The sequence below is a fragment of the Epinephelus fuscoguttatus genome, linkage group LG4, assembly GCF_011397635.1.
Source record: "Epinephelus fuscoguttatus linkage group LG4, E.fuscoguttatus.final_Chr_v1".
In the NCBI taxonomy this organism is placed as follows: domain Eukaryota; kingdom Metazoa; phylum Chordata; class Actinopteri; order Perciformes; family Serranidae; genus Epinephelus; species Epinephelus fuscoguttatus.
In genome coordinates, this window is record NC_064755.1 from 29,715,567 (window position 1) to 29,728,039 (window position 12,473).

At 41.8% G+C, this 12,473-nt stretch overlaps 1 protein-coding gene across 6 annotated transcripts in view; it reads left to right on the forward strand.

Annotated features, from left to right (window-relative positions):
- Window positions 1-12,473, forward strand: part of reln (reelin) — a 226,172-nt gene that overhangs the window by 145,745 nt on the left and 67,954 nt on the right. For 5 of the 6 annotated variants that reach the window (XM_049573801.1, XM_049573800.1, XM_049573802.1 and 2 more), the window contains one exon: window positions 3,452-3,590. The exons of the other annotated variant lie outside the window; for it this stretch is intronic. In XM_049573801.1, coding sequence (XP_049429758.1) covers window positions 3,457-3,590 — 134 coding nt within the window. In that variant the 5' untranslated portion in view covers window positions 3,452-3,456. The remainder of the gene's footprint in view (window positions 1-3,451; window positions 3,591-12,473) is intronic. 6 annotated transcript variants of the gene reach the window in all.

Consider the following 12,473-nt stretch of genomic DNA (forward strand, 5'->3'; position numbering starts at 1 on the left):
GATTTTTTTTCTCCCTCTCTCCACACCCGGACATGAAAGGGACTAGTTTCGTTATTTGCATTTTTACGCCTGAGTGTATTTTTCAAGTGGGAATAGAAATTCTGTGAGCAGTGTCGAGTCCCAGCGCTGCTGTGTCCTGGAGTGCATCAGTCTGCCTTTTCATCTTCACCCTACCCTAACTGCTCTCTGCTTCTCTTTGGCCATATCCTCAGTTCCTCCCTCTCTCTACCTCCCCGTCTCTGTCTGGTGCTAGTTTCTTTATTTTCCAAATTTTCTCACAATGTTATGCTCAATTTTTGCTTCAGACATTGAATGCTGTGTTTGTTTTCACTTGATCCAGTTGTAGTTCATTTTCCTATTCATGTTACAGTAGCTTGTGGTAAATTAATTAGGGTTGTATTACAGGAGTTTGTCATCACTGTAAATGAAAAACCACACTGTCCAATACTGAAGTTGTTGTTGGTGCACTGCCCACCTTTTTCCTTTACTCAATGATGAGTGACAGCACCGTCTCCCTTTGAATGAGTGATTCATTGTTTCTGTCCATCTGTCCACGCCAGCCACAGCCCGTCTACTTTCTCCGTCTGCTATCTCCCCTGCTCAGTCTGCTGCACAACTCCAACACCACACTCTCTTTCTGTTTGTCTTTGCAGCTTTCCAGATAGTGTTTCCATTGCCACGAGAGCTAAGCTTGTATTATGCACATCTGCAGGGATTCTCAAATTGCACCGTCGCAATGTGATGAGAAAGATTCGCAGCGCTTCTCCTTCTCTTCTTCTGCCACAAAATTGGACAATTAGTGCCAAAACTGTTGTCTCGACAGCCTTGGTTGCAGTAGTAAATGCTTGGCACATAACAGCAAGGAAATTGTTCTGGAAATGGCACTCTTTTGTGTCAGAGGGGGTTAAAAAGAGAGAAGGATGTATGGGTATGTCATTGCATGCTTGCCTGAGTGCTGCGTAAGAACAGCACAGAAGCAATTTCTGCTTTTCTGTATGTCGGCAGTAAAGATAGGGTGCTGAGGAGATTTTGTCCAGGCAAACAACATCGCAATAACCCAAGACAGTTATGTGTGTTTATGTGTGCGTCCCTGTGTGAGTGTGTATGTGTTTGCTTAAGAGTAAATCCTGGTCATTACACAGAGAGGTTGTAGCCGAGAGGTGATTGGAGAACAGCAGTGCTATTAGTGGGTGATTACATCTCAGTCTGTTATTACACACCAGCAGCTCCTTAGCAATGTAAAAGGCTGCTTTGCTCGACACCCCGTAAATCTGACAAACCAGGCCCACACGCTGCATGCTCTCACACATAATGACACAATATGTTGTTGTCATGTGGAACCTTTTAAATCATAAAGCTTTGATGATTATTCAGTTTGAACTTGGAGTTTGATTTCTCTGTACACGATGAGAAAATGTACAAGAAAACCTTTGCAGACCCCACAGGGTAAACAAATAAGTGTGTGGTGCTCAATTCAAAAACAAGCTTGTTTTTCTTAGTTTTTCATCCGACAGCAATGATAACTAGATTTGTTTGTACCATGGCACACACACACACACACACACACACACACACACACGCACACACAAATTTGATGTAACGTTACAGCCGAAACACACACACAAAAACACACAAACAGCTGGCTGAGTTAAACAGAAACATTTATGGTGCTGTCGACATTGTGTGTATTTATGGATGCAATCTGTGAGGTCAAATTTATTACTGTCAGAAATGGGCGGAATTATTTCTCTTTAAATAATTAGTTTTGCACCGCACACACGCGCAGACAATCTTTGCATATTGATTTGCACATTGATTCGGGGGATATTAAAGCTCCGATGTTATTAATCATTGCTGATTATGTTTTCAGTGAGCTGAGTTATGATTGAGGAGAGAAGAGAGAGAGGAGAGGATTGTGTTTGCAGGTTATAAAGAGCAGAGGCCAGCCACCAGAGCGCTGCAGCTCAGAGCACATCTTCACACACAGATGGGACATCACATAAATTTTTGAACTGGCTGAAAGTGTTTGCTCTGTGACCACTGGACCACACTATGTTGACATAGTGTTGTAGAATTGTGACAAATGCTTGGATAATCTGTCTCAGAGATGCACACTTGTCCCCGCGGTCCCATACTGGAGTTGTGTTTGCATTCATATTAGTTTAGACGCCTCTTCACCAACACTACGAAGCCGTTTAGTTACAGTAAATTATTAAACTGTTCTGTATGTCTGCTCAGTGATTGATGAGACCGGCGGCGTCCTGCCCTTGCCCTCTGTGATATGAAGGAAAGATTGTGTGACATGATGTCATTCCATCGGTGCAATCATAGCCGGACACAGCCCCTCATTAATAAGAGCACCGTTGTGTAGTGTCAGCTCACAGGGAGGGAGAAAAGAAGGAGAGGGTTGAGAAAAAATAAATGATGTAAGGAGAGAAGTAGAGAGGAAAAAAGGACAAAGTAGAGACGGTGGATGAGAAGTGAGTGTGAGTCAGGAAGCAGTGAAGAAGAAAAAGAAAACTGTAGGATGCCAGTGGATGGAAAAAATATCAGAAGAATGGAATGAGATCAAACGAGCGAGGGGAAGAAATGAAAAGCAAACGGAAAGAAGGGGATAAGTTGGATATGTACAGCATGTGAGAAACTTGAGACAATATTCTTAGATCACGCAGGTCCTTGTGGCTCTTTGGTTGAAATCAGTGGCCAGTCACCTTATGCATTAGTTTCAGATTTATGCTGACCTGTCTGTAAGAAGTGTTACTTAATAATGTATCACTCTTCTAGTACACTCTCTTGCCAAATATTGTTGCTGCAGTTTAATTGCATGCAAGTAGATGAGATACTCTTGGTAATCCATCACAGTGCACATTGTTATTTTTGTATGCTTTACGTTTGTGAAAGTAAATCTACGAGTGTGCACCAATGTAGTGGAGTGCAGATAAACCTTAAAGTCTGTTGTTTGGAAACTGGTGAGAGTTAATAACCTAAAATAACTGTAATCATTGACACCACATCCTTGTTTTATTAATTGTTTGTCTTTAGGTGTGGTTATGCGACAGTGCATTTTATGATGGCAGTGTTGTTTAGGAGACCCATGAACGCACACCACTGGCAGACTGTAAAATCACTATCTTGTAAATGGGCTTACCACACAGTGATAATGTAACTTTTACAAAGATAAAAGCAGACATGAGTCTAACCTATAACATACAAGTTTTATGTCTTTGCAAGTTAATACTGTAGTAAAATAAATAGAAACCAGCTGCTACTTGGAGGTCAGGGAAAATAGTAACAAAAAAATCTAAAAGACTAAGGTAGGCTTTGGAAAATGTTTGGTACTAATTAAATTATTGGAAGTCACAAAACATTTCAAATCTAGTCTACGACTTCTAACTTTATCTGTCTCTTAATTAATCTTTTTGGTGTCACTCTCTTGTCCTCCCTCCTACAGGTGTGATGCCAGAGCGGCAGTTTGGTGGAACCCAGTTTGTTTGCAGTGTGGTCGCTTCTCACGTCAGCCACCAGCCCTCCACCAGCTTCAGCTTTGTCTGGATCGCACCACCACCCGGCACCGGCTGCGTCAACTTCCTGTAAGTCATGTGTAAGCGTGTGTGTAAAAAAAAAGAAAATTGCTGACCTTACACCAGATGATCGTTTAAGCGATTTCACTGTTGCAGACAAATTTCCAATGACTGAATAAAATCATGAGACTTTTACCTTAGTTGGTAAACTTATCTTGATGGTTTTGTCTAAGGTGGTCATAAAACTCAGTCTGAGCTGTCTTAAATCAAATTTTTAATAGTAGTGCAAGTTTTTAGTCTTATGCAAATACAGAAGTTCAGTGACATGAAAATTGTCAACAACTAATAGCCGCGCTCTCTCCAGCACTACACAAGAAGCAGTAAACCAGGTAGACAGTAAACATGGAGGGGACTCTGCGGAGGTACAACAAGAATGTGAGCAAGTCTTGGTTCTCTTGGGCTGTAGAAAAGGAGGAGCTGTGGAGTCAACAATAGTCAGTGTTGATTTTGGTGTGTATATGATCCACCAACCTACACTTATTTTAAATCAAATCAAATCAAATCAACTTTATTTATATGGCACTTTTCATACAACAGTAACACAAAGTACCTCACAGAGGTTAAAAACAACAAAGATCCAAACAGAAAACTAAAAGAAAAGAGAAAACCCAACCCTCCCACCCAACAAAAAGCTATTTAGCTCATAAAATTGAGTTAGTAGCTAGGTATGAATGATCTAAAACAGAGACATAAAATGCATCAAAACTAAAACCTATAGGCTAACTAAAATAACAAAAGATAAAGGTTAAATGAGATAAGAACGTAAAAAGAGGAAGGGTAAGAATATAAAAAATAAATAAAAAATAGATAATAGATGGATAAATCGGTTATAAGAGGAATTTAAAATAGATAAATACAGAGATCAGTTAAAAGCCTGATTTAAAAGATGAGTCTTGAGCCTCTTTTTAAAAATCAACAGTCTCTGCAGCTCTGAGGTTCTCCGGCAGGCTGTTCCACAATCGGGGGCCATAATAATTAAATGCCGCCTCCCCGTGTGTTTTAGTCCTAACTTGTGGTATGGTTAAAAGGCCGGTGCCGGAGGACCTCAGGGTCCGCGAGGGTTGATATGGTAAAAGCAGGTCAGATAAATAAGAAGGCCCAAGACGGTTAAGACATTTAAAAACTAATAAAAGAACCTTAAAATCGATCCTGAAGCGCACAGGGAGCCAATGCAGCAATTTCAAAACTGGTGTAATGTGCTCCCGCCCTCTGGTCCTCGTCAGCACTCGTGCAGCTGAATTCTGTAATAATTGTAGATTTGAGATACTCTTTTTGGGAAGACCAGAGAGCAGGGCATTACAATAATCTAACCTACGGGAGATAAAAGCATGCATCAGCACTTCCGTGCTGGCCTGAGAGAGAAACGGGCGGACTCTGGCTATATTTTTAAGGTGGTAGAAACCTGCCTTTGTTATGTTTTTAATACGTGGAATAAAACAGAGCTCAGAGTCAAAAATCACACCCAGATTTTTTACAGATTGTGTTGGTTTAAAATCCTGTAGTTTTGGTAAAAGTTTCTCTCTCTGACCTTCAGGACCAATGACTAAAGTCTCTGTTTTGTCCTGGTTGAGCTGCAGGAAATTCGCTGCCATCCATGACCTTATATCTAAAATGCAGTTAAAAAGGGCATCAATTGGCCCTGTGTCATCAGGAGACACGGCGATGTACAGTTGCGTATCATCAGCATAACTATGAAAGCTGATGCCGTGCCTCCTGATGATGTCCCCCAGAGGAAGCATGTAGAGATTAAAAAGAGTTGGACCTAAAATTGACCCCTGGGGGACCACAAACTTTATCTCATGGGTTCCTGAGGAACATGTATCCATACTTACAAAGAAGTGTCGATCAGTAAGGTAAGAGACGAACCAGTTAAAAACAATACCAGAGAGGCCGACCAGGTGCCTCAGTCTATTTAATAAAATGTGATGGTCTACTGTATCGAAGGCGGCGGTTAGATCCAGTAGTACCAAGACTGTGAGTTTATGGTTATCTAAATTGCACCTGATGTCGTTTAAAATCTTTAAAAGGGCTGTCTCGGTACTGTGGTTCATCCTAAAACCAGACTGATACAAGTGTTATTTGTATTTAAAAAATCATTTACTTGGTTAAAAACCAGTTTTCTAAAATTTTGCTTAAAAATGGTAAGTTGGATACAGGTCGATAATTATTAAGAACGTTGGGGTCTAAATTGCTCTTCTTCAGAAGGGGCCTCACCACCGCCGTTTTCAAGGAGGCCGGGAAGACACCTGTCTGAAGAGAGCAATTCACCATGTACAGTAGCTGTTTCTCAAAGAATCCATAAAATGTTTTAAAAAATGGTGTGGGAATTGGGTCTAAAAGGCAGGTTGTGGGCTTTACTTGGGAGAAAACTCGACCAAGTGTCCTCGCATCAACCAGGGCAAAACTCTCCAGTGTTTCCTCAGGTAAAAGCAATGATCCAGGTGTGTCGACAGTTAAAATCTGTTGCGATAAGAGACTGGATCTGATGTCATTGATTTTACTTCTGAAGTGGTCTGCAAAGTCCTCACAAAGGGCATTGGTTGTTGTCTTAGGTGATCTGTTAAAATTACTGTTTGTTAAAATATCAATTGTGGAGAACAGGAATTTGGGATTGTTTTTATTGTCAGAGATTAGTTTTTTGAAGTGGGAAATTCTTGCCTGTTTGACTGCGTTATTGTAGGTTTTGAGATGTTGACGTAATATTTCGTAGTGGACTGTTAGGTTTGATTTTCTCCACCTTCTCTCAGCACTCCTGCAGTATCTTTTCAGTTGTTTGATTTCCTGATTTCTCCATGGGGGAGTAGGTTTTGTTCTAATTGTTTTGATTAAAAGTGGAGCCACTGAGTCCAGCGTTGACTTGAGTTTGTTGTTAAAATTGTCCACAATAAAATCACAGGGTGCTGGTAAAATCTCTGCAGGAGTGCTCTGCAAAATCTGGATAAAATTTGCAGCCACTTCAGTGTGTTTCACTTTAGTGTGAAATCTTAATTTTTGAGATGGTTGACCTCTCATTCCCACTCTCTGCTCCTCCCACTAAAACAGAGCTACTCTCCAAAAGCAGCAGGATAGGAAATAATCTCAAAAGGAATCTGGTTGTAGTCTTGCAAACAGTGACCCTGCAAGATTCCCAGTCTTTGTAAAATCTCATAGTGTGTGATGAAAATCTCACATAATCTTTCGAGTGGGAGGGTGACAGACTCTAGTCTTTAAAAGTATTATTAAAGTCTTCTTAAAGTCTTCCAGTGTATGGTAGGCATAAGAGAGAATAGGCAGATGAGCAGTTGGGGTGCGTACTAAAGGCCCTGACACCCCAAGCTGGCAGTCTGCCATCAACGTAAGGCCATTGATGAGCATCTGTCACCCTAGTTGGTACGGTGTGTCTCTCACCTTTACCCCTCGCTGGCCCCCTTCAGGTTTTTTTTTGAGCAGTTCAGCATGTTGAATCTGTGATGGGGATGGCAGTGAATAAAATCACTGATTGGCAGCTCAGCGCACAAGAAGAGAAATGGAAGTGAGGAAAGAAGACAAACAGCTAAAGTCAAGAGGGTGTGAGATCAAAACAAAATTGTTTCATAAGAGAGGATGATTTTTCTTTCGCCATTGAGCTCCTTTGCAGAAATGCTTTATGGTGGTTTGTGTTATTGTTTTACTGTAACATGCTGAATATCATTTGTTCTTTCAACACTGCATTGTGCTGTTAATGTGCTAACTGGCTAACTTGTGTCAAGACTAACTTCCAGTTTCCCTTTTTGAATAACAAATATAGACTACTGCCGTCTGCTGGTGTTGAAAGCTAATACCTCTGAGGCAGGTGCAGAACGTACTCACTGGTTGACTGTCAGCAGTAGTCTTTGCGGTCTGTTCATGTGCAACTTTTTGGGCGAGGTCTGGCACATAAGGGCGACACAGCAGGGGTTTTCGTTGCCGCTAGTTCTCTGAAATCAGATAGGTGTGTCTGGACCTTAAAGGGATAGTTCACTTTTTTTTGAAGTGGTGTTGAATGGGTTACTTTTTCAAAGACAGTATATTAGATACAGTAGATGTCAGTCAACACAACCTCAGCTTAGAGAAGCAGGTCTGATATGGGTGCAGAGCAATGTACTGCTGTAACAAAACGTTTTTGTACTACCTAAAAAAAATCCCATCTAAAAAATTAATATCGGTTTAAATGTTCACTATATTGAGAATATTTTTACTGCTTTTCCTTTCTGTCAGACAGACCACTCCAACAGGGAAGCTGTTAACGGCTACAGTTCCCCATCTATGCTCTTGTCAGAGCCACCAGACTCCATTGAGAAAAACAGTAATTTTACCCCATTGAACATGAAAGCTCCTGGTCTACAGCTGCTTCGATTAGTTAGTTTGTTTGTGTGAATGTGTGACTTTGGTGAATCTGAACTATTCCTTTTAATCACAAAAGTCACACAACAACACAAACAAAATAGCTGGACAGGGCAGTGGTAGACCAAACACTCCTGTGTTCAGCATTGTTAAATTACTGTTTTTCTCAATGGAGTCTGGCTTTGAAGAGAGTGATAGAATGGCTTTTGTTGCTGACTCCAGCCTCCTTCTCCTCTTCCTCTTTCTGGGGACCTGCCGACTCCATATACTATCTAGCAACTAAGTACCCCATACAGCCCCCCTTCAAAAAAACTGAACTCTCCCTTTAAGACCTTTACAGCTGCCACGCGTCCAACCCAGACATGGAAGTCATAAACTGTAACAATAATATCCTGTAATGCTGTGGCTGCACATTGACCCAGTAAGGCTGAGTGAGGTTTATCAGCTGACATCATGGGTGGTGTTTTCTCTCTCATTGCCACAGAAAGGATGTTAAAAGGCCATTCTCTAATGAAAGCATGCATGATGACTGGAAAGAGGTTAAACTGGGGACAGAGATAGTGTATGTGTGTGTGTGTGTGTGTGTGTGTGGTAATATCCTTAATACCTTGCTTGACATGGCCTGTGCAGTGGCAGGTGTGAATGTGTTTGTGTGTGTTTACCCTGCTGAGAATCAACGGAAATATCTCCATCCTCTCATTCAGTGGGCTCGGTCCCTCTTCTCATTGGAAAATCTGTGAGTGGTTGAACAGATCCATCCTTCCCCTGAGGATGGGTGTGATACAGACACACACTTTATAGAAAAACTCTGGTTCACATGATGCTCTTCATGATCATAAGTAAGGGACGATGGCTTCTATTAGGGGCCTAACTGGGATTTTTATCACGCCACAACAAACTCTCGGGCAGTAACCCGTTGCTCAGAGACAGTGTGGAGGTGATTTCTGTTTGTCTGTTTGTGTACATGTTACTGTCTGTGTTTCCTTGAAGCTTACATGTTGTCCGATTGCCCCAAGTAGGAAAAGATGGAGCTTTATGTATCTGAGAACAGCCTTGGTCTTTCCCTTTTCTCATTTTCATTCCCCCCATCCTCTGTTTTGTCTTGCTCTTCATCATTTTCTTCATCTCTATCTGTTGGAAACATCCTCTAACTCTCTTTCCCTCCAGTTCTCTTGGCTGGTGATTTACAGCCTCATGCTGATAATCAGTCAAAATGCAATTAGCAGCTGTTGCTGGAGAAGCGCAGAGGAAAAGGGAGGACTCCAGTAACTCTGCCCCATGCAAAGTCACAGCGGCACAGCACCACATTACAAAGATCTTTGAGAAATTCACCCACAGATATTGGAATATTTAAAGACTTGACTCTGGTAATTCTCACACTTTCACATCAAAAACAGCCAAATGTGTTTTTTAAATGAACTCTAAAAATGAAAACACCATTATCGTCATATCATTTTAATGATTGTATAGTCAAATCAAATTGCAAACTAATCCCTTGTTTTTTTCTTTTCCTTTTATATTACCAGTCATCCTCTTTCAGAACTTGAAAGACATTGCAAATTGCACATCAGTGTTTCATAAAAACCACAACTAAATTAAACATTTTGGCAGTACTCGCACAAATCCCTCAATGGATTCCTGGAGGGACACGATAGACTATCAGACAGACACTTTTATGGACAGACTGACAGAAAAGGATTCAGCTGGGGAATTTGCTGAAGTGGAGCTGCCATTTAGACAATATCCACGGAGCCAAACAGATTTACTGGCTTTTTTGTCTGCCAGCAAACACATTTACTGTTGAGCGTGTGTCAGCTTACGAGGATTGTGTGTTTCCTCAGTATTTGTGCAGTGTCCATGCGTGTGCTGTGTGTCTGCGTGTGAGTGTAAAGCACGGAGCAGCAGTGTGCCAGTGCTGATGACAGTGGGGCTGGCAGGGGGCCACGGCTGTATGACAATAGGGGCCCCTGCGGCTGACCTTATCAAAGTCAGCCAGTCACACTCCAGCTGGCTGGAGACTGCTCCTTACACACACATGCGGAAACACACACACTTTTTCCTGCGCCCTGTTCCAGTTCACAGCTCCCATCTCCACCAGTATATCCTCATCTCTGGAGCCTCCCTGAGTTCAGTGGCATGACTCTGGGAGGAATTCAACAGGCGAGGCCCTTGTGACCGAAGCCAGGGCCATCTTGGGTGCCATATAATTTTCCAGCACTGAGCTGTCAGAATTATTACTCAGATGACTGTCACTTTCATTTGCTGTCATATTTTCTTCTTGTTTTTTTTTTTTTTTTTTTTTTTAAAATTACCTCACCCTGGAAGTTTTATGGCAGAACTTCCAATCAGTTTAAAAGTCAAACAAAGTAATATAATATGTAGGTGTAAGACAGATTGGTCTCAACTGTACAAAATGTAAATAATGCAACGTCCTGCCCTTGCTCATAGTACCCCTGCCCTGATTGATACAAGGACCATTTTCCACAAGCAGTGTCCATGAGTGTTTAAATTAAAAGCACAGACATCCCATGTCCTTCACAGGGCTGAAGCCGGTCCGCCACTGCATTAATGTGCGGCCTGTGAGCTGTTTTATGGGCGATATTGTGGGAGTGTTCCTGGTAACAGATCACTAGCAGGAGTGTGATAGAGTGCGGTGACATGAGCATCCAGAAGAACTCATTTTCTGGGTGGCTGTAAATTGCCACCTAAAGAGAAGGGGAGGCCTTGGAGGAGAGGAGGCAGAGGAGGTGGAGGAGCTGGGATGACACACACTCACACACACACACACACACACACACACACACACACACACACACACACACACACATACACACACACACACAGCAGCAATAGTTTTGAAATTGATTGATCATTTCAATTGTTTATCCAGCAAAAATGCCAACAAACATTTGCTGGTTCCAGCTTCATAAATACAAGAACAAGCTGCTTTTCTCTTTAATGTGGCTGTAAATTGAATGTATTTCAGTTTTTGAGTTGCTGTCAAACAAACAAGCAATATAAATATGTTGCCTTTACATCTGGGAAATTGTCATGGGCAATTTTATTTGTATTTTCTGACATTTTACAGACTTAACAATTCATTAATTAAAAGTTATCATTAGTTGCAGCGCTACTTTGATACACTATCAGAAGTTATACCTGCAGTTATCAAAGTGACACTATACTGTTGGCCGTAAGCAAACCATTTCTTACACACAAAATGCAAACAAAGCCATGCCTAAATGATTGCATAAAACATAGTTGTGCCCCACTTTTTATTCTTCTTGCTCAGACATGACAGTCCACACCACTACATAATGTACTGAATGCTTTGCTGCACTTAGCAGAGGTGAGAATGGTTAATAGCTTCCTCTGGCGAATCCAAAGATGCACTGGTGTGTCTCGTCCTTTCTTTGCCTTTATTCTGCTTCACTTACAGCCTCAAGGCAGTCAGAGTATAGTATGCGTATGTGTGTGTGTGTGTTTGTGTGTGTGTGTGTGTGTGTGTGTGTGTGTGTGTGTGTGTGTGTGTGTGCACTCAGTGTGCACGGAGTTTTACGTGTAACAACAGCTTCCTTCAGAGAAACTCTTTCAGACACTCTTAGTTCTGTGCCTAACTCTTGCCTGTGTGTGGGTGCTACATGGGTGTATCTAGGTGCTGTATGCGCACATGTAGCCCTGCGTAAATATACCTTGTGTTGTTGTGTTGGTATGTGTGTGTGGTGTGTGTTTGAGCTGTAGTGTTTTGTACTGTCTCCCTGTGGGTCCCAGCCTAGTTGGAGATGCTTTAATTACTGCATGTGAGCCCACTTCCCGAAGTGTTCCCCTGAGGAGATGGATCTCTGCGTATCTAATGGCACACCGTTCCTTTATGTCATAGCGTGCTGTGTATGTGTCTGTTTATACAGTATATGCATGTGTATGTGCATATATGCATTTGTTTGTAAACACTTATTTACGGCCACTATATTTGTTCTTTGTTTACATCTCTGCTACCTGCAGATCCTCTTTGGAGTCCTAGACTGATTGAAGCCACTTGTAGGAGCAATTAGGAGGAGAAGTAGAAATAAAGTGAGGAAGGGCAGGTGGGCGCTCAAACACTCTCTTGTCTTGTTAGCTGTAATTGAAAAGGAATGGCTCCTGTGCTGTAATTATGCTGGCTGTTGTTGTGTTGTTGATACTGCCATCTGTTCAAAGTAGGTAGGTCTGTGTGAGCATGAAGTTTGTGAAACAAGCACTACGGTGGTATATCGTACGAGGTGGAGTCCGCTGCTGTATATGAATACAGCCTGGTGTGGCTGCTTTTGTGGACAGGGTGCAGCTCTGAGCCAACTCGACTCCATGGGTGCAATGTATAACATGTCGCTTCCCTCGCTTGCTTCTTTTCCTCGCGTCTTAATCCGCTGTCCCCTGTCACTCTTAAGCGATGCCAGTTACTTATGATGTGCTACACAACTGTATCACCTGTCACACCGACTTGTATGAATGTCCATAGAACAATTTCAAAACCTTTCATTATTCTTCATGGATAGATAGAAGATTTTCTTGAAA